This window comes from Pezoporus occidentalis, unplaced genomic scaffold (assembly GCF_034315485.1).
Source record: "Pezoporus occidentalis ecotype Australia unplaced genomic scaffold, CSIRO_AGI_Poc_V1 ctg21, whole genome shotgun sequence".
NCBI classification, from domain to species: Eukaryota; Metazoa; Chordata; class Aves; order Psittaciformes; family Psittacidae; genus Pezoporus; species Pezoporus occidentalis.
The window spans coordinates 317,735-337,443 of NW_026913964.1; the positions used below are offsets into that span (position 1 = coordinate 317,735).

General features: G+C 38.0%; 1 protein-coding gene across 4 annotated transcripts in view; it reads right to left on the minus strand.

Annotated features, from left to right (window-relative positions):
* Positions 1–175: 175 nt before the first annotated feature.
* Positions 176–19,709, minus strand: part of AP2A2 (adaptor related protein complex 2 subunit alpha 2) — a 48,776-nt gene continuing 29,242 nt past the window's right edge. Inside the window, exons 5-23 of one of the 4 annotated variants that reach the window (XM_062619089.1) lie at positions 19,358–19,487; positions 18,388–18,489; positions 17,515–17,623; positions 16,875–17,022; positions 16,269–16,437; positions 15,011–15,148; positions 13,643–13,825; positions 12,383–12,480; positions 11,977–12,208; positions 11,021–11,194; positions 8,325–8,488; positions 6,522–6,599; positions 5,566–5,648; positions 4,704–4,783; positions 3,813–3,946; positions 2,917–3,033; positions 2,654–2,723; positions 1,898–2,032; positions 176–1,081 (exon numbers count right to left, since the gene is read on the minus strand). In XM_062619089.1, coding sequence (XP_062475073.1) covers positions 1,004–1,081; positions 1,898–2,032; positions 2,654–2,723; positions 2,917–3,033; positions 3,813–3,946; positions 4,704–4,783; positions 5,566–5,648; positions 6,522–6,599; positions 8,325–8,488; positions 11,021–11,194; positions 11,977–12,208; positions 12,383–12,480; positions 13,643–13,825; positions 15,011–15,148; positions 16,269–16,437; positions 16,875–17,022; positions 17,515–17,623; positions 18,388–18,489; positions 19,358–19,487 — 2,422 coding nt within the window. In that variant the 3' untranslated portion in view covers positions 176–1,003. Of the gene's footprint in view, positions 1,082–1,897; positions 2,033–2,653; positions 2,724–2,916; positions 3,034–3,812; positions 3,947–4,703; positions 4,784–5,565; positions 5,649–6,521; positions 6,600–8,324; positions 8,489–11,020; positions 11,195–11,976; positions 12,209–12,382; positions 12,481–13,642; positions 13,826–15,010; positions 15,149–16,268; positions 16,438–16,874; positions 17,026–17,514; positions 17,624–18,387; positions 18,490–19,357; positions 19,488–19,709 lie in introns of all 4 variants that reach the window. The other 3 variants (XM_062619088.1, XM_062619091.1, XM_062619090.1) reach the window with 3 other exon arrangements.

A 19,709-nucleotide genomic window follows, 5' to 3' on the forward strand; every position in this document is an offset into this window, starting at 1 on the left:
ACACCATGCTGGGTATTTTTACCACCACTGAAACACAGGAAACCATTCAAATACCAGTTATTCAATCTCTTGAGTTTTATCATTACTGTATATTGGAGAAAAACATTGTTTAAAATTACATTTTCATCTAAAACAGCACATGCCTCACAGCCTTTCAGGGGCCCACTTCTTCCCAACAATACCAGACCCTGTAGAGTTAGTTATATCATATCATTAGGACTACTACTTGCTAAGTCTGATGGGAAACAAAAACCACAGAAGAGAATATTTAACCTTACTTTGACTAACCATGAATAAGTGTGTACCCATTCACCACCTACCAGAGCGGTTCACCTCACTGAGACAAGCAGGATTAAGAATAGCTTTTGTGTTCAGTCCACTTTCCAGAGATCAGAAAACATTTAGATGTGAAGGATTACAAGATTAATACTTTAAGACTCTGGTCCTGTGGCTTTTTTCAAACACAAAGATTGGTGACACTCAACATAAATGTTCACTTGAATCAGATTCAAACGTACATGCCCTTCCAACCAGTACAAGACTTGTGGCAATGTTCCACTTTATAAAGTTTGACTCTAACATCCGAATTAACTTTACTGAGCAGCATTACATTGGTTTCTTTCAGTTCAGAGCTGAGTGCTTTAGCAGGTGCTCCTTAAGGCAGAACGTTACTAGCCCTTTCCAGTTGAAATCCTTGGTTACTACACCTAAATAAATTTCCCTTTACTGAGTTTAAAAACTGGTCCTCTGCAAAGAAAAAAGGAGCACAAGAGAGCCTACACATCTTTGTGTAACGCACTAAAAGCCATTTCTAATGTGGAAAGTCACTTCCCTGTACTGTACATTTTATAGGCTTAATTTCAAACAAGGGTCAAGTCCTAATAAGGCAGGGAGCTGATAATGGTTAACAGTGCAGTACTCAAGACAGTGATGTACAAGACATTTATTTGCAGTATGATGACAGTGATATAAATGGAAGAAAACCAAACTGACATGGTTAATATTAAAACTGTTCTGACAGCAATTCACATAATCTCTGAGATACAGCTTCTTTACTTGTTCGTAGTGTGAGCCTGTACATCTGAAAAAAACATGCAATATTATTTAGTTTTTAAACACAGTTTGGCATTAAATGAATGCACAGTCAACTAGCAAAAGCTATCAGCTGTATCTTCTGTGGTTTTTTTAGATTTGGTAGGAAAAAGACCTCAAGTTAAAACATTCAAAAGCAGCCAGCCACTGAGTAGTACTGCTTTCTCAAATCATAGGATGGAATACATCTCCAAACCCTTGTTGAGAGGGTCTGCACCACTGTTCTAGCATTTTTAGGCTTTAACAGCAAGATGCTATCCAAAATTGTTCTTTAAGAGGAATAAATGTCGTAGGGAAAGCCTGAATAATCTACCACCACTTCTCAAGAAAACAGGAGACTCATCACCCAAGACTTACAACCCAAAACTTTTCAGCCCTCAGTTAACTTCAATAAAACCTCTACCAAAATGCTTGATGAAAAGTATTCTTAACATTGCATTCATTTATGTTTAATCTTTTAACAATCATTCTTCTATTAATTTAAAATGGCAAAGGGAATTCTACTTAATTGTCCAAGGTGCACAATACAGAAACATAAAATGTTTCCAGCCTTCAAGAGAAGGTAAGACTCCACAAATAAGTCTGGAATAACACAGTGATCTCTTCCAATAGGGAAGAGAACTGCTATGAATAAGCAGGTTACCAAACTGGGCCAGGACAAGCTGCTATAATTTCATTTCTTGCTGGAGTCTGCAGTCCCCATTAGCTATTGCAATGGTGATTTAAGTAAACACTAGAGTTCTAGATAATGCAGATATGTAGTTCAAACAAGACCTTGTATTTAACTGTAGATACTTAAACATACCTGTGCCTGGAGGTTGGGTTCAAGGCGCAGCAAGCATCCAATCTGAGTAGTTTTTGTGTGTATGATACCAGCACCCACAAAATTTGCAGGATTTGGATCTACCTCCTCAAGTAGGGCTGATCCAAAGCCAATAATCTATGAAAGAAACACAGAAGATTTAGAGGATGGAACAGTGGGACACCAATTTCGAATCTACCCAAGCACAGCCACCACCAACTAGCAAAACAAGTAGGTGGCTAATTTTTACTTGAAGTGTTTGAGACACTAAAGAATTTTCCAGTAACATTTCTTTTACAAGTTTTTGAAGTGACAAAGTGACCCTGATAATGAACTGTTCCCAAAACAGGGTTCTTGGAAAAACTGAGAAATAATTTAAATTCAACATAAGTCTCTCCTTTTTTTTGATAAAGCCATTCCAATCTTAATCACTTCTGTTTTGACTAAAGCAGCCAGTTCTGTAAGATGTGACTTGTTTTATTTTCTAACTACTAATTGTAGTACAAATTAAAGCTTGAAGTATTTTCCAATTGTTTATGAATTGGCGTTTTCCTAAATAGCTTTCAAGTCAAACTATATATGTAATTCAAGCCCCACCAAGAAACAGTCCATTCAACCTAGCACTGCCAAGCGTCTTTAACACAACATGGACTTAAACTTGAACAGGATAATCCAACTGCTGTACAAACCAAGATTAACTAAATTTGCTTATACCACTACCCTTACACTACAAACTGAAAATACCACTCTGCCACCCACCTTAGCTTTTGTGATCTCTGCATCCATCGGGTGTTTTGCTTTAAAGATATTCTGTACTTCCTGTTTTGGACTGCAAGACAAGTCAAAATAAATACATGATACATGTATTACACAGAGCACTGTTCAATAGCAACTAATGGGAGAGTTTATAACTCACAGGATTACGTATGGGATGGGGCAGTGTATGAGCTGCAGTTCCAGTATACCCTTTTTTTCCCCTTGGCTCACAAGAGCCCCAAACCCAAGTACAGACAGTATCTTACTTGCTCAGTTGCTTCCAACGCTGAAAAAAGTCTTGAGATGACATCTCTGTCGGCTGGAAAAATTTATTCAGAGTGATGGGTAATTTTACTGAAAGATTTTGAAATGTTCCACCATACCTGAATTGGGAATAGAAAGAACATGGTGTATGCAGCACAGTGCCAGCAGTCTCTCAGCCTAAATGAACCAAGCAATTGAGGATGAACACTAAGGTGAAGGTGCAACTGTTTATCATTAAAATCCATCAGCTACAGATAACGTTATTTCTCAGATACAGTTTTAATCCACTGCTGAATAAATATTCTCTGCTTAGACGGCATGTGAAAGTGAATTGGCAGAACTTCTAATAAGGATCTCTGTCTCAGCATAGGTTGTTATCCTTCTAGGTAGCATCTAAAGGACTGAAAATATATCCCTGTGAAAACATAGCAGTAAGAACTAGTTTAGAGTAGAATAGCAGAACGTAGTCCAGAAATCAGGATTTCCCAAAGACTGATGTTTAGTGGACATAAGATTCTAATTTTGGCTGCATGCATTTCCAGTCCAAGTTGTTTGCGGAAACGTTCTTGGTTTCCAGAAGGGAAAAGTTAGTGCATATATTCCTGTCAAGATTTCTTAAGCAAACAGGAAGACTGCTGTCTTATACAGATAGCGGAAGGAGAAGTCATAGAGACATGTTATCAATTGCTACTTGTTTTTTTTTTTTAAACCTCATTGTTCCAAATGGATTCCCTAATTTCCCTTGTAGCTTAAAGCTTAGTTAAATCAATTTTTCAAGTACATCATCTACCCAAGACAACTTTAGGTGGCCATATTCCACACTTCAGCCAGAGGACCAGGACCAATTTAACCTCTTCCATCTAATTCAGTTCACTAGCATTAGAATCCTGTGTTTTACCTGAATTGAATGTTCAGGATTGGAGCTTCCATGAAGTCTGACACACACTCGATGTTCACAACCTGTTGAACCTGTGCACCTCCATCCACTGTGGGGTCAACAGGCTTTGTCTGAAGATTCAGGCATAAGAAGTGGTTAAGGAAACTCAGCAATGAACTGATAACTTAAGAAAAACCCCCAAAATCCTCAATAAGCTATATGAGGAATTAGTTTCTCTATATGTAACTGAATATTCAATTTTTGTAGCAAAAAGTTCTGGTGTGTTTGTTTTGTTTTCATACTGACACACCTAGAAGCAGTAACCCCCACAATTCTCAGTTATTTGGATATTCTCAAAGAAAGATGACTTCAAAAAGGTATGAAGGCACAGACTTCACAGGAAAAAACACCGGACTATCTCATTTTGATGTGAACATTACAGTGATGCTTTGTGTCTAACAAGCTTGATTACACAGTCTCCCAGAAAATCTAAATCTGCAATACCAAGCATTAAGGATGACTTGTAAATTGAGAGCTTATTTTAAAGTATGATCATCTTTGTGTACATATGTTCTGTCTTAAGTCTGAAGTTATCTGCTAATGCAGGATTTTAAAGGACTCCACATCTATACTCCTGCCACTTGATGACAGCGGAGAAAGCTACTGGGTTACATTACATACTTATCCTTATTTCAACAGTTAAATTTGTGTTTGTAACCAGAGCTTTAAGGAGAAAATCTTCCATCTCTGCTCAAAAATTTTAGGAAGTTATCAGTAAGTTTCTCATTTCCCCATGTTCAAGGACACCATGCCTTCATCCAGCAGCTTTCATTACAATGTCACGCAGCATAAAACACAAAACCCAAATAAGAACAAACACATGGTCTTATATTTAAGGATATTTGACTGTAGGTCATCTGAGCAGATTACTGTTGGAGTAAAATTCAAGAACTGTGTTGATGTCTTATTACCATAGAATATGAACATACGTCCTAGAAAGAATAAAAGACACCAAAATTTTTGGTATGTCACATGTAATCATGTTGAACTACCTGTGCTCTAAACACCTAATACATTATCTTTCAATATTTTTTTCAAAACAACTTTTAAAGACAAAGCATAGTTTAACATGGTTTAACCTTACCATGACATTCAGTTAAAAATGCAGTAACAGATTAAAAGAAGCCATGAGACCTCTCCCACAGCAGCTGTTATACAGGCAGGTAAATAATCAGAGGAATTCTTTCAGTTGCCAGAGAACATTACTTTTTATATAAAGAAGTTTTTATGGCACCAAAAGCGAAGCAAAAGGGGAGAAGCAAGCAATCCTAGTGCTGACCTCTGTTTGATTCCCAGCTCTTTCCTAAGTATTTTTAATATTTTGTGGATTAATATATTATGATAGACATGTATGAGACATACTGTGTATCATACTATTACAACAAGCTACACTGTAAGATACAAAAATTGAGGAGAATAGTTCTTTAACCCTGGCTGTACCACAACCTTACAACAAGGCAGCAAGAGCTGGGGCTTGCAGCACCACTTATCACTCCCACTTCACCTCAGCTTCCAAAACAACCAAAAAGTTTAACAAGCCAAAACCCCACAAAGGAGCCAGGGACATGCAAACAGTGAAGATCCTACAACAGGCTAGGCCTGAGATCATATTTCCCTCTCCAGTAGCTGAAAAGTTAAGTCCTATTTGCAATATCATGCTGGCACTGGGGTTGATAATGCAAGACAGCTAACCAGTTGGCCTGAAAGATCTCACCCAGGTTCTGTCGAAATTCAGATTTCAATCCAATCTGTAGCAACTGATTTTCAAATAAGACTCCATTATTTTTACACACAAACCTAGGGGAAGAGAGGGAAAACTTGTTTTAAATTGAACCATATTAAGCAATATTTAGAACCACAAAATTCAGGGTTTACATAGAGGATGAAGATTGTGGTTAACCTAGAATACACCAGTCTGTGAGAGAGGCCTTTGCAGAAAACTGCAGAGTTAGAAAAGATAATTTTACAACCAAAACCACCGCTTGCAAGACACTAAAAGAACTGAAATTCTTATTTGATAAGATATCTAAGAAACTATGAAGGAAGCCACAGTATGCTCTATTCACACACACACAGAATCTAAAGGACCAGGCAACAGACTAGGGTTTTTCTTATTCTTGACAACTTCCGAAACTCATTAGGTCGGTGCTGAATTGAAAAGTTTGAAGCTTTGACTGTTTAAACCTGAAAGAAAAAAGAATCTCGTTCCACCAGTTCTGTATAATGTAAGTCAACTGAGAGCTGCATTTTTTCCATTCTGAGAGGAAGCCCATTTTGCAGTGGTTTCTGTCCTTTCTGTCACCCTTCACTTGAAAGAGGTGATCAGCAAACATCAGGCCATTGCATACAAGGCACTTAAAACATACTCACAAATATCAGTACTTTTGACAATTTACTCTTCTATGTTTTTCTTTGTGAAGAGTTGCAAAACTTAATACACAACTGGCACTGCCTTATTTTAGAGCAGTGTGTGACAGCACTGAATCATAAAGGCAGTGTATTCATGAGCTTGCTATAAAATCCACAGCACCTACAGAGGTGTTCCAGTTACAAGTCTGACAGTACATGTTTCTCTAGTTTTGCTGGTATTAAGTTAATGCACAATATAGTTTTGCTTTATAACTATATTCTTGAAGTTGCCCAGCCTTGCAAGGTTTTAGTATTGCTTACTTGTGAAAAAGCTCATCAGCATCATGCACAGTATCAGCTGGTTCCTCAGAAACTACCTCAGATGAAGCCAGGTCAGGGCTAGTTCAGGCAGCACAAAGGAAGAAAGGCAGTAGCGACAGAGACAGCAGGAGTTAGTAAAGACAGCTTAGTGCTTAGTTATTTCTTTTACCTCCTTCCTCAAAAATGGCACTGCTGAGCTTAATGCACGAAAAATTTATTAGCTGCCCTAGCTCAGTTCACCTAGAAAGGTTTTAGGCATTAGGTAATGTTTCCCCCAACTTCTTTCCCCCACCCCACCCCTCCCTGATTGTGCTAGGAACCAGCAATTCTTCCCAAAGACAAGAAACACCTGTAAATGTTCAACAGCTTAATTTATACCTCTTAAAGAACCAAATCCTTTTAGGAATTTAATTGCGACAGCAAAAAAAAATTAGTTCAAATCCATAAATGTATATGTATACTAGCTACTACAAAGTGTGTGCTTTGAAGCAGAGGCCTCATCAACCTTAATGGCACTTTAACTACAGCTGCGCAATCAGTTCTCAAAAACACACAAGAGTAGGCAAGAATATACAGGCACACAGAGAATGACTTACCCAAGTAACAGATTAGAAACAAAAGTGACAACAGCACTAAAAAGAGGCAGGAAACTGTAAAAGGCAACTTCTCAGTATCATTAGAGAAGCATTTCAACATCTACAGACAGACCAAGGGGTTGGGCAATGCTATACTTTCTTCTGCAGAAAGAGAAAACTCTTTTTAGGTAACTTTGGACTTTTCCTTATGAAGCTACTAGCATTGGGTTTGGGGTCTGGTGATTTTTTTTTTTTTTTTTTTAGCTCTTTAAAAAAAAAAAAAAAAAAAAAAAGCTTTAACAAGCCTCTGTAGCTCCTTAAAGTCTTTGTCTTAGATACCACGATTATTTCAAGAGAAACTCAGGATCAAGTCTTTATCCCTGCAAACTTACAACAATACATTGCCTATTATAGATTTTTCATGAAAGTCTCAATGATCCAGGCACTAATTATGCCTTTACTATTAAGATTCATTGCAATTTTATCATGCCATCATTCAAAATCTGATCGTGGACAACAGAAATTCTTTGGCCTCTAAGGTTTTCAAAGATTTTAAAAGATTTTTAAAGACATATTTCAATCTTGTATTATTTCCGAAATTTTAGCCAAATAAAATTCGAGTGTAGCCACGGTGGCTTTTAATATTAACACACTGAACCTACATTATACTTAGTAATGTAATTAGATACTTGTATCAAAACCTCTTTAAAAAAGGGCTTGTGTTTTTGTCCCCTTTTCATGCTGTCTGTGTGTCAGACAGTAGCAAGCCAATTTAAACAGACCTTGTAATTCTGAGAACCAGTTATCTCTGGATATAATCCATTTTGCTGTTCCACAAGACACAAAAGACACAAGAATACTTTATGGAAATAAGATAAGAATAAACATATTCTTATCAGGCCAGCTAACCACCCAGTCCAAGACATCCTGAAATGCACAAGCAACTTTCTTTTACATAGAAAAAAAGTAAATAAATCAGCATGAAAACTAGACAATACTGTGCGCCCAGTATCCTCAGATTACTACAGACTCAGTTTTTTCATGAGCAAAGGTATTCAATAAAGATAGCACAACCACCACAGAGTTCAAGAACACCTCTCTTGCTGCACAACTACCACCCTGGAATGCATCCAATAAGCTGAAACAAAACCAAAAGTTATTGCATGTATTTTGTCTCTAATCCTGTTTTAGATTCTTCTTCAGGTTCCTTACAGGGTGACTTAATTACCTCGCAAAGTTGTCATCAGAACCAGGAGCAAGAGGTGCAACTGCAGAAGCTGAATCTGAAAATACATCCACCAGCAGGCTACCACTAGAGGACGGTGGGGGAGCTGAATTGGCGAGAGGGGCAGCACCCAGACCCAGCAGATCCGCAGATGGAGAAGGAGTAGACTAAGGAAGACAATACACTTTGGTGTTAACATTAGAGGAAAAACTAAAACAAAGCTCTCTTGCACAGACAACTAAGCTATGGCAAAGTGCCTCTCCCCACCCCAAATTAAGCTTTCGATGGTTGTAGGAGGCTTCATGAATGCAGTTACCACCTTGCATTTCAATTTAAGGTCAATTTCAATTTAAGGTAATTTACAGATGGGATTTTCCTTTTTTCCTCACTTTTAAGAGTTATGTCCACCTAACCACTGAATAATAACATTGAATAATAGTAATAAAAAAATATTCATCTGTCTAGAATCAGATTCTGCAGGAGAAACACAACAATTTTTCTCACCCCCTCTTTTCTCCCCTCTGAATTTCAAGGGAGATTAATGACTGTAGAGAATAAAATTCAGGAAGTGTTGCTATTCTTCCATGAAGAATCCAGCAAGAAAGGCAGTGGCTTTTACACAAACCTGAATGAAAACATCACAGCACCTGTGAAACTGACAGTCAGTTTAGACCTGGGTTTTTGAAGCTTGGCAAACCTTAGAAACAACATAAAACCTAACCAGCTGTCCTGGGTTCAGCAGTAGCAGTCATTTTTCTCCTTCTTGGTAGCTGGTGCAGTGCAGTGTTTTGACTTTCAGCTCGGGAACAGAGCTGATAACAAGGATGTTTTGGTTTGGCCAAGGACTTTGTGAGCCTCATGCTCTGCCAGGGAGGAGGGGAAGCCAGGAGGAAGCAGAGACAGGACACCTGACCCAAACTGACCAAAGAGGTATTCCATACCACAGCACGTCATGCCCAGGATGCAACTGGGAGTTAGCCGGAAGGGCTGGGAGACTGCAGGGTTGGAGGAGGTATCGGTCAGAGCTTGGTCGGGCTGGGGGGGCGAGTTCTCGGTCGGCTGGTGGTGAGATGATGTATTCTCTTCCCTTGTTATTTCCTTTATCATTATTATCACTGGTGGTAGCAGTAGTGATTTGTGTTATACCTTAGTTACTAAACTGTTCTTATCTCAACCCGTGGGAGTTGCATTCTTTTCGATTCTCCTCTCCGTCCCTCCGAGAGCAGGGGGAGGGCAAGAAAAGGGGGGGGAAGTGAGCGAACGAATTACCTGACTGGGTTTAAACCACGACACCAGCAAAAAAAGCCGAGCCTGTAACTAGTTCAAGCTGCAAACACTAGAGGTAGAGAGCTTAATACCTTCAAGTTTTTTTATCCCCTCAGACAGAAAAAGAAAGTTGCGTAGCCAGGACATGGAATCATGCAACGGAGACCACACAACATATCAATTCTGTGCAAGAACAAAGCACATACTGTTAAAAAAAATATACCCATGTATTAGACATCTGGAGCCTACAAGATGAGCTGAAGTTGAGACATGAGATGCACTTGGATTGAGTCTGAAATTTTGGTTTTGTCAGTCAACACAAAGTTCTTATATACTCCAAAGACTGAATTTAACATGCAGTATAACAAAAAATTCCCCAGAAAAAAAAAAAAAATCCAAAAAAAAAAAATCAGAAGCCAATTGGTAAGAACTATTGAGAACAAACAACTGGAGCTCCAATTTGGAAGATATTTTTGGCACTTAAGATGGGTCACACCAAAGCCAATGGTGAAGGCAACAACAGTCTCTTAAGTGGCTGCAACCCACGAAATGAAGCTCAAAGCATAACACAATTTTAACTGCCAGGCACCTCAGTCAATTTGGCATGTAAAGGAAGTTTGGCATCTTTCCTGCTGGAAAAGTATTTCTGTCTATTCAAAGATGTTGCACATCGAACATCTACTCTTACATACTGCAATGACTAAAGGATTATGCTTTAACAAACTGGGCAGGGAGTGTGCTACAGTATTTCCTCCTCTTAGGTTATCTGCTACTACATCTCAAATGTAATTACAAGTTATGCTAGTCTTGAAAAACAAGTATTATGTTATGGGAACAACTCACTCTACCAGCTTTAATTGACAATAAGATTAAAAACTTTAACTAAGAAGAAACAAAACTGGCCTTACCTACCACAACTGAACTCAAACAGTACTGTCAAATAAACACTAACAACACTACACTGGGTTTACGACATCCGCATTGTCAAGCGTTGTCTGCTTCTAGCAAAAACAACCCAAAACAAGATGCAAGATATCTACCATGTTTGACAAAGCTGATAGCTTGAAATTCAACTTACTCCTTTTAAATATGTTAATTTTATCATCTCACCCTATCTGCAATTTCATCAGCAAGGAAATTCCCATTTCTCAGCTTACAGCAATATTTTTTCAAAGTAACAACATAAAAGGTATTTTTTTTTTTGGCTGCAGTTTGTCCCCATTTAGAGAAGACTCTCAAAGGAAAACTGTATTAAAGAAGGAAGCAGTGGGGGGAAAAGCAGTTGTATGTTCCCCTGCTACTTTACAGCAAACTCCTATAGTCTTAAATTTGAGGTGAGAAGTTTTAAACCCCAAAAAAGCCACTTTAAGGAAACCATTCTTTCCTTATTTGCACAGTGTCTAAATTCATGAAAGAACAGCTTTTAAACTCACAACAGCACTGGCATTGACAGAAGCAGGTTCAGCGCTTCCATTCATATCAGAGCTCCTCTCCTTTTTGATCTCTTCCAGGTCAGTAACTGTGCCTGGGCCTTTCTTCTTCTTGAGTTTAGCCAAAATAGAAGATTCCCTCTCTGGAAAAGGAGGCATTTCTTCCAGCACTGTAGCCTTATCACAGAAAAAAGCATGTTAGTTGAACTTAAAGAAAAAGCCAAACCAGCTTCTCCATCTTTGAAGAGATACGCCCTTATAGGCTGCATGAGGCAAAAGCAGCAGTAATTACCCACACGTAAAAGGCCTATGCAGTTTATTTACAATGACAGATTAGACTTGTTTTTAATACATAAATAAATATTAAAACTTTCTGAAGTCCTCCCAGAGCAGTTGCTTATGAGAGCAGGAGCATATTACTTCCCTGTTACAGTGCTATTATACAAAAAATACAAAATAAAAAATTAGATTATACCAGACCTAACAGTTCTTAAGTCAAGCAGACCTGGACTGAAACCACAGATAATCCAAGGATCTAGCCAGACCTACACTTCTACTAGTTATCAAGACTAAGCATGCCATGCTCTGCCCAGATCCAAGAGCATTGGGTTAAACTACTGAACTTCTAGAGATAAGTTTCCTGCCCACCATCAAGTCCTCAAAACAAAGTACGAACCTGTCTGCTATCTGCAGACTGCAGGCCCCTGCACCATGCTGGCTTTCACTGGCTTCCACACTCAAGATTGGCGTGCTTTAACAGTCATTTGTCCTACTAAAGCACTAACAACTTTCATTTTAGCTGTAAATTAATGGATGACTGCAGCTGAATTAGTAGACTAGAAGCATCCTGTGTTAAGATTTCTGAACAATCAGGTGAGGTTTACTGAAGTTTACTTGTTTCAGAAGACATAGCTACAGAGGTCTGAATAGGAAAAAAAAATAAAAATCTTTATACCTACCAATATGTCAGTACTGGCAATAGTACTGAGCCTTAAATACTCAACAGCTCTCTGCTGCAGCTCAACATCAGCATTCTTCAGCTGACTGTCACTGCGCAATACATCTTGAATTGTAGTTTTGATTTCTGGAAACAGGTTCACAAACTTGATGTAGGTAGACAGAAGCAGAGCTCGGGTAGGAACACTACACAGATGAAACTTGGAATGTAGCAGGTTGAACTGGATGAGAGGACTTAAAAGATGGGAAGAAAAATTATTTGTTCAGTTTATGTAGACATGATAATTCTTAATACATTACTAGCAAGAGTTGAATCATTTATTAACTAGCCTTTATGAACATTAAATAGACATCAAGATTGTTTACCAAAAGTGTTATTACTTCAAGTCAGTATTTTAGGTGTTTTACCTTGATCTTGGATCACCTGCTATCAGATTTCCAAATTCTCCCAATATGTAGCCACCTACTTTTACAAGATTCTCATGGCATGCTGGAGCTTGAAGAGCCTGTAAGAACATATTAATAGTCATTGACCTGTAATGTATCAAAAAATATCTTTTCTGTCACTTCCATGTCCAGTTGCCTACTCTACTTACCTGTAAGAGCAGACCACAGGTCTAGGCACTATGGAGCACTTAAGAGAAAAGCACAATAGGTGGCACAACTTTATAAAGACTCTCTAACATAACTTACTCAAGTAATGGGCTCTTAAGCCCATCTAGCAAGATTGTGGACTTCTGAGGATAAATACAGCTGCTTGTTTCCTTCACATCTTCAGAGATGTCAGAAGGACGTTAACATACTTCATATAAACCTTGCAAGAATGTGCTGAACTTGTCCAAGATAAAAATACTGTCTTTATCGAGTCTGAAGAAACACATAGCAAGAATGAGTTCTGAAAGTCAGCTTAAACATTCAGGAAGGGAAATACAAGTGGAAAGCTCATATAAAGACTCCAAATGAAGTCAGAGCAACAAGGTCAGACATTTGAAAGTGTTCTCCTTTAATAGTTCAAATTCCAGTTTTATCAGATCCTGAACAGAAGGAATAAGTATATGCTTCCAGAAAGACCGAGTTAGTTATTTTGAGTGTTTTGGACTCCTGCATGCAGAAAATGCAAAGGGGAAAAAAAAAAACAAAACAACCAAAACACACACACACACAAAAAAAAAAACAACAAAAAAACACCAACACAAAAAAAGAAAAAAAACATAAAAAAAACAGCAAAATAAGAAAAACCCACAAAAGAAAAATAAAAAAAAGAAAAATAAAAAGCTGCCCTATAAAATGCTTCTATTTTTACTACATTTCAGTAATTTTCCAGGTATAGCAATTTCCTTACTAAGCCTTTCATTCAGTGCCATCCACCAAAATAGCAAAAACTCCAGCATAACCCACCCTGCCCTCCCTCACCAAGACCAGAACAGTACTTAGGTGTATTGATATCACTTAAGCCAGAGAAGCTTCTCATCAACTTAATGTGGCCTCTCAGTCTGAAAAATCAATGATGCTAGTTTTACGGATGCTTCAGCAGTACTTTGTTGCAATATTCAGGATCACATTTTTACTCCTCCCCAGCACAGGGAAGCACACACACCTCCTAGATCACACTCTGTTTATTTAATTCCTACCTCATTTTGAAAGTGAATTGAAAATAGTTGTTCTCACCTCAAAAACAGTCTTTGCTGCATACCCTTGAACATCATCCCTATTGATGACAATCTGAATAACTCGATACCACACTTCTTCACTGACATAGTCACCAGCAATGCGAATCAGATTCAAGATTGTATCCACATACCAGGTATAATCCACTGCATATTTCTCAGCTAGAATTGCAACTTTCAAAACCTGGGCATATGTAAGAGAATAAAGAAGGTGGACTAGCTTCTACTATAAGCTGTGTATCAAAATCAACTTTCATATACACCATAATACACCTCAATTGCTCCCATAGCGAAGGTGAAAGAAAACATTGAGGTTCTGTGCTAGAACATACCAGTTGCCAGGTACATAATGCTTTCCCTATAATGCATTTGAGCATGTTGCATCTAAACAATTTATTGAACATCTTTTGTTTTCTAGAAAAGCACCAACCCTCCTCCCTCCCTGCCCCTCCCCCCCTTCCCCAACAAAAAAATCCACAAAAAATGGAAACACAAGCTAGCAGACACAAACAACAGTCACCAAAAATACAGCTGGCTTTCAGGTCATACTAAGATTGCTGTACTCTAAAGCAAACAATCAGCATAGGAAGAAACCTCCACGTAATTTATCAGCTGTATTTACAAAGACCTATTTCCGTAACAGTAGTAAATTAACAGAACAAAATTCACATTACCTGCCAAGTCAGGGCAGATTGCCAACATCAGCAAGACAGTAAACCAACAGATAAATCAACTAACACTGCATCCTATGTTAACTTCTACAATAAACAAACTTTAGCACCTATGCTAAGTATTACCATAAGTACAGGTTTTGGCTACCATTCTAGGAAGTTTGTTAAGTATTTCAAGTTTTGCTTTTTTTTTTTCCCCCCCTGCTGGAAGGAAGGAGATATAATCCGCTGAGACAGGCATGATAGCTTATTGTGTTAGGGAATCATTAGACTGAGAGAATGCTCTCACAGCATACACAGTATGAAGTTCTATCTACAAGTAAGTATTTATCATACTAATATTTGAAGATATCAAGCAGTTGAGTAGAGTAGCACATAACCCTCAGATCTAGAGATTATATTTACTCAAGTGCTGATAAGATTACTTTTATATACAATGCTCTGAAACAAAGATTAGTTTTTTTTAAATTCCTAGTTTTCAAGGGTTCCCCCATGACATTAGTTTGACCTGTATGAAGAATATACTTTGTTGTTGACTACAAACTTATGGGGTTGGGGTTTTGTTCGGTTTTGGTTATTTTTTTTAAACCACCATGAAAAAGAACCTCTATCACAGGCTCTCCAGCATCCCAATCAATAAATGATACTTGGGATGCCAAAGACAGATATGAAAAAATAAGGAAACATAAATATCTCACAATTTCTTCTCTAATGGAATAATCAGCAGTCTCCAAGTAATTCAGCATTTCAGCCACAATCTGTTGGGCATTGCTTCGGTCACACATTGCATACAGTAGATCTACAGCTCTTTGTCGTACACTTACATCTCTTTCAGTCTGAAAAAGACATACAGCAAGTCAAGATTATTCCATCTTTATTTGGAAAACTCATGCATCTTACTGAAGAAATGAAACATACTATAATCCACAGTTAAATTTAAGACAAATGCATTTTCATAATCTTTCAGACACAGAATGAACTTTGGATATACCCTTCACATAAGCTGTGAGTTTCTTACGGTATTCTCACTTTCAGTCACCTAGAAAGAGGTCACTGGAGACTCAGACAGCTTCCCACTTTTAAATAATATTACAAAATTTAAATAATCAGGTTTTGTTTCTGTAGTACACATATTCAAATCTGTGCAAGTGCTGAAGGGATGGGGGAGTTTGTACAGATGACTCCACTATAACACTAACTAGGGTGAATGAGTTTTTGGTCCACTGTGCATTGGATAACTGGGACCACCTGCCACAACTGCACTAATAAATGGCCAAAATTGTCAAACTGTCAACAAGCCAATGAGCAACCAGCTACCTGCATGTTTAGTGTTGTGCTTGCCTTGTATCAACAGAAGCTCAGCTAGATTGCTTTGACTCTTGAAGTCAGACAAATATAACATGCTACAGAATGTGCTTGGAAGAAAACACATGAACACTGAAGTGTGCAAATAAGTTTACACACAAATCAATTTTCCTCTTTTGACTTTTGCTTATTTATAGAAACATGACCAGAGAATGCATCTGTTTTCTTGACTTCCTGATTCTGCAGCGGAAGTTGATATGCTCTGCCTCTTTTCAGAAGCTACTGCAGTGAAGGAATAGTTTCTGATACCAGGAAGACAGTAATATAATAGTCTTCCCAGCATTCTCCACTTTGAAATTCCACATTTTGAAAGACTTATTCCACTTCAGTCTACAGCTTCAGGACATATCAAAGTGTTACAACAGCCACAGGTATTAGATTTACCAGCAAGCTGCAGAAATAAACTGAAGCTGACCTCTGTCATTACCAGCACAGCAAGATTTTGCAGGATTAAGGGATAAAACCCTAGAGCAGACTTCTGAGAATAACTCATTTGGCCCACAAGTATTATTATACTAATTGGGGATATGGAGGAAGTAGGAGAGAGGGGGAAGACAACACTCAAAACAGACTGCACACTTAAATATTTACCTTCAATGCATTGATAACTGTTTCTATGTGTGTTTTCACAGCCTCATGTGAGAATTCAGAGCTGGCAAGCGTGCACATGCTTTCCAGTGCTAGGTAACGCAAATTAGTTTCTCGGTGCTGCAAGAATTGACCTAGCTGGTTACAGGCACGGACTAGTAGATTTGGCTCACTGCACAGAACAGGAGAGAAAGTGAAAGGGTTAAAAGCAATAGGTTTGAGAACATCCAAATACAGAATATGATTTCTGCAGTGGAAATTTCTTAAAATGCCTCAAAGTGTCTGCTAGAATGCCCTGCTAGTGAAATGAAAAATCAGACACTGTGAGCAAATAATCTCTGTTGGATCAGAGTGGTGGGGTCAATACAAAACAAAACAAAAACAAAAAAAAAAGGCAGCAAGAAACAAAGTGATAAAAATATATGGTGTCAGCAACACTGTCCATTAATACTGCTCAACTCCACTGCTGTGGTTGTGTTCCAGTCTAGCAAGCAACTCCACTTTCTGCTCTCCCTCCCTTCTCCCCCAGTAAAATTCCATTTAATGTTCAAGACAAAGGCACAGCTTTTCACTTAAAAAAACTCTCTCAAAAGTGTTCTCATAGCTCACCTGTCATGATGTATAATTAAGCTTATTGCCTCAAACAGCACAGCATTCTTTGCATTTGAGTGTTGTACTTTTTTTGACTTCGGTGGCTCCTGTGCTTTGTTAAGAATAGTTTCCAGGCATTCTGTTAGACGACCACGTACTGCAGGGTCTTCTGGAGAAGAACAAGCCGTTGGACAACTTCATTTTGCTCAGCACCCTAATTGCTACCTTAGGCCTTCCACCTTCCTAAATCTGAGTAAACTGAAGTGTTCTGATACATTAAAAACAGTTCACCCTCCACCAATGAACAGTTGGCAAAAGAATTCTAAGCCACAGTTGAAAATAAAAGCCAAACATGATCTGCACTGTAATACATTTCAACGCTTTAACATAGTTGATAATATTAAAGAATATTTAAAATGGCGGTTGCAACTGGTTTGTAAGATGCATGCTGGTTTGACACTTTGCTCTAAGTTATGTGGCCTTTTGAATTCTGTTGTTGAATTTAAACAATCTGAAACACTCAAGAGCACAGACTTCAGTATCCTTGTCTTAACATAATGTGCTTGCACTCCAAGTTATGGTAACTCTAGAACAGCAGCTCCTTGGAGATAGTGTACTGCATAAAGACAGATGACCACCATTATGACCACTCCATTACCTGGAGGTGGGTAGCACTGTAACAGCCTCAGAAGTTTCACAGATAACCAAGGAGCAGGAACAAAGTAGTATGTATAGTCCTGAAGATCTGTAGATGCAGAAGTTACAATCTGTAAAATAAGCAGACAGGACATCAGCTACTGAAGCAATGCTCAATCATGAAAAGAACCTAAAGAACACTAGGTTACCTTTGACAGAAGCCTACAGATCTGTCCCAATAGCAATGTTAAATTCATTTAATTAGGCGCAAGTTGTCATACTATGATTAAACCATCGGGTTCCCTAGCAACAGAAATTCAGTTTTACAGATACAGTCTAAGAAGTGTCTTCCTGAAAGCATACTTGCTTTTCTTAAGAATGGGGATGACCATCTCGTAATACCAGAACATTTAATTGGAAGCTTGATTTTCTTTGGTCCAGCAATTCATAGATGCAGCCAGCAGAAGCCCTAAATAAAGTGTTATAGTTGACTGCTGTTGGTGAACTTGGAATTCTAGCACAAGACCATGACAAAGTGAACTAAAGCAGAAGGGCCAACACCTTTAGTAATATTTATACTGCAGAACAAAGAACAGGTAGTTTTCACAGAAGCAGTTTATATGTGTAGTGACATATCGTAAGATTGGACTAGGTTTCAGTTGGGGTACCCCCCTTCATGGACTTTTTATCCTCCTTTTCTATCAACAAAGTTTGGGCAAGCTAATACAGTTTTCTGCCCTGGTAAGCAAAAAGTGTTAAAAAGGTTAGCTGAACCAGCTGTATGAAGTGAAACTGAATCATCTTCACTTTTAATGGTACACTAAACTAACCTGACCTAGAAAGCCAAGTAAATTAAGCAACCGTGAAGTATTATCAGGGCTATCATTGGACTCACTCTGCTTAATCTAGATACTGCCAAGGAGACTGAAGTTTTAAACTCTTCTGGGTTCTTCTGTGCCAAAGTGGTGATCAAACTTGTAGCTGCAGTAACCACACCCTAGAAAAAAAAAAAAAAAACAACGAACAACAATGTAATACCTTCAATTTTGTAACAGTTTAATATACTGCCCATTAACACCTTTCACTTCAAGTATTTTTTAATATACAACAAAACAAAGTAAGTACCCACAGCAAAGCCCCACATTAAAAAGCCCTTTATCTGGCTAGCAATTAAACTAATTACACATCTTCAAAATCCAACAGGATTTTCAACATAACTGCCATGCTTGCAGAACATTTAATGTTATATTTCTATTAGCTTTGTCTCATGTTTGGATAGTACATCTAAAATAACAGAGCTGCATTAAAATAAAGCCTGGATGCAAACTTTTATTACACAAGCAAAGGATGATTAGAGGAAATAGGATGCAGCAGATAATCCAGGAAAATTCTGACAATCCAAATAGAGATGGTTTTTCATAACACAAACATCATATATTACTGCAGGCTAAGGCACATTTATTACTGATGAAGCACAGGTCTTAACAGCCTTACTTCATAAAGTAACTAAACAGTGGGGAAAAACAAAATAAATCTCTAATCTAGAACAACAGGTTAGTGTTACATCTATGCAATATGATTTAGGATTGTGAGGCACAAGATTAATTTGTTTACAGAGTAAAATGACTTGTGTATATCATTCTTACACTTCCAAGAAAAAAAAAGTTAAAAGACTTTACTAAAAATTAATATACACAGCAACTAAAAAAGGACAACAGCTCCCATTTCCTTCCCTGAGCCTGAAGAAAACAGCAACCCACTTGCTTGAAAGATTCAAGAAGAAATAAATTAACAGTGTATTTCACAGCAGAAGTAACATCATTCTCTATATAGTAGGCCCAAGCAGCATAAGGAAGCTGATTTACCAAGTGCTGGTCATTGAGGAGATGTACCACTCTAGACGTCCAGTCTCCCATGGGAACAAGGTCAGGAGAAGTTCTATACAAACGCAGCAAGCATAAGGCAGCACTCTGCTTTACGCTGTCCATAGTATCTCTGCACAACATGAATGTGGATTTAAAAGACAGTGATGAAACCACAGCAATACTTGTAGGCTAGTATTATGCTAGTCTTTGCACTGACTACATTCTAGCCAGGTAGAGAATCTTTTCAACAGAAACTGAGACAGAAGATCACTAAATTCTTACTATGATGTTCTTAATTTTGTCCAGTAAGTTTAACTAGCCAAGTTTTCAACCATTACTTGTCTAGTAGCCC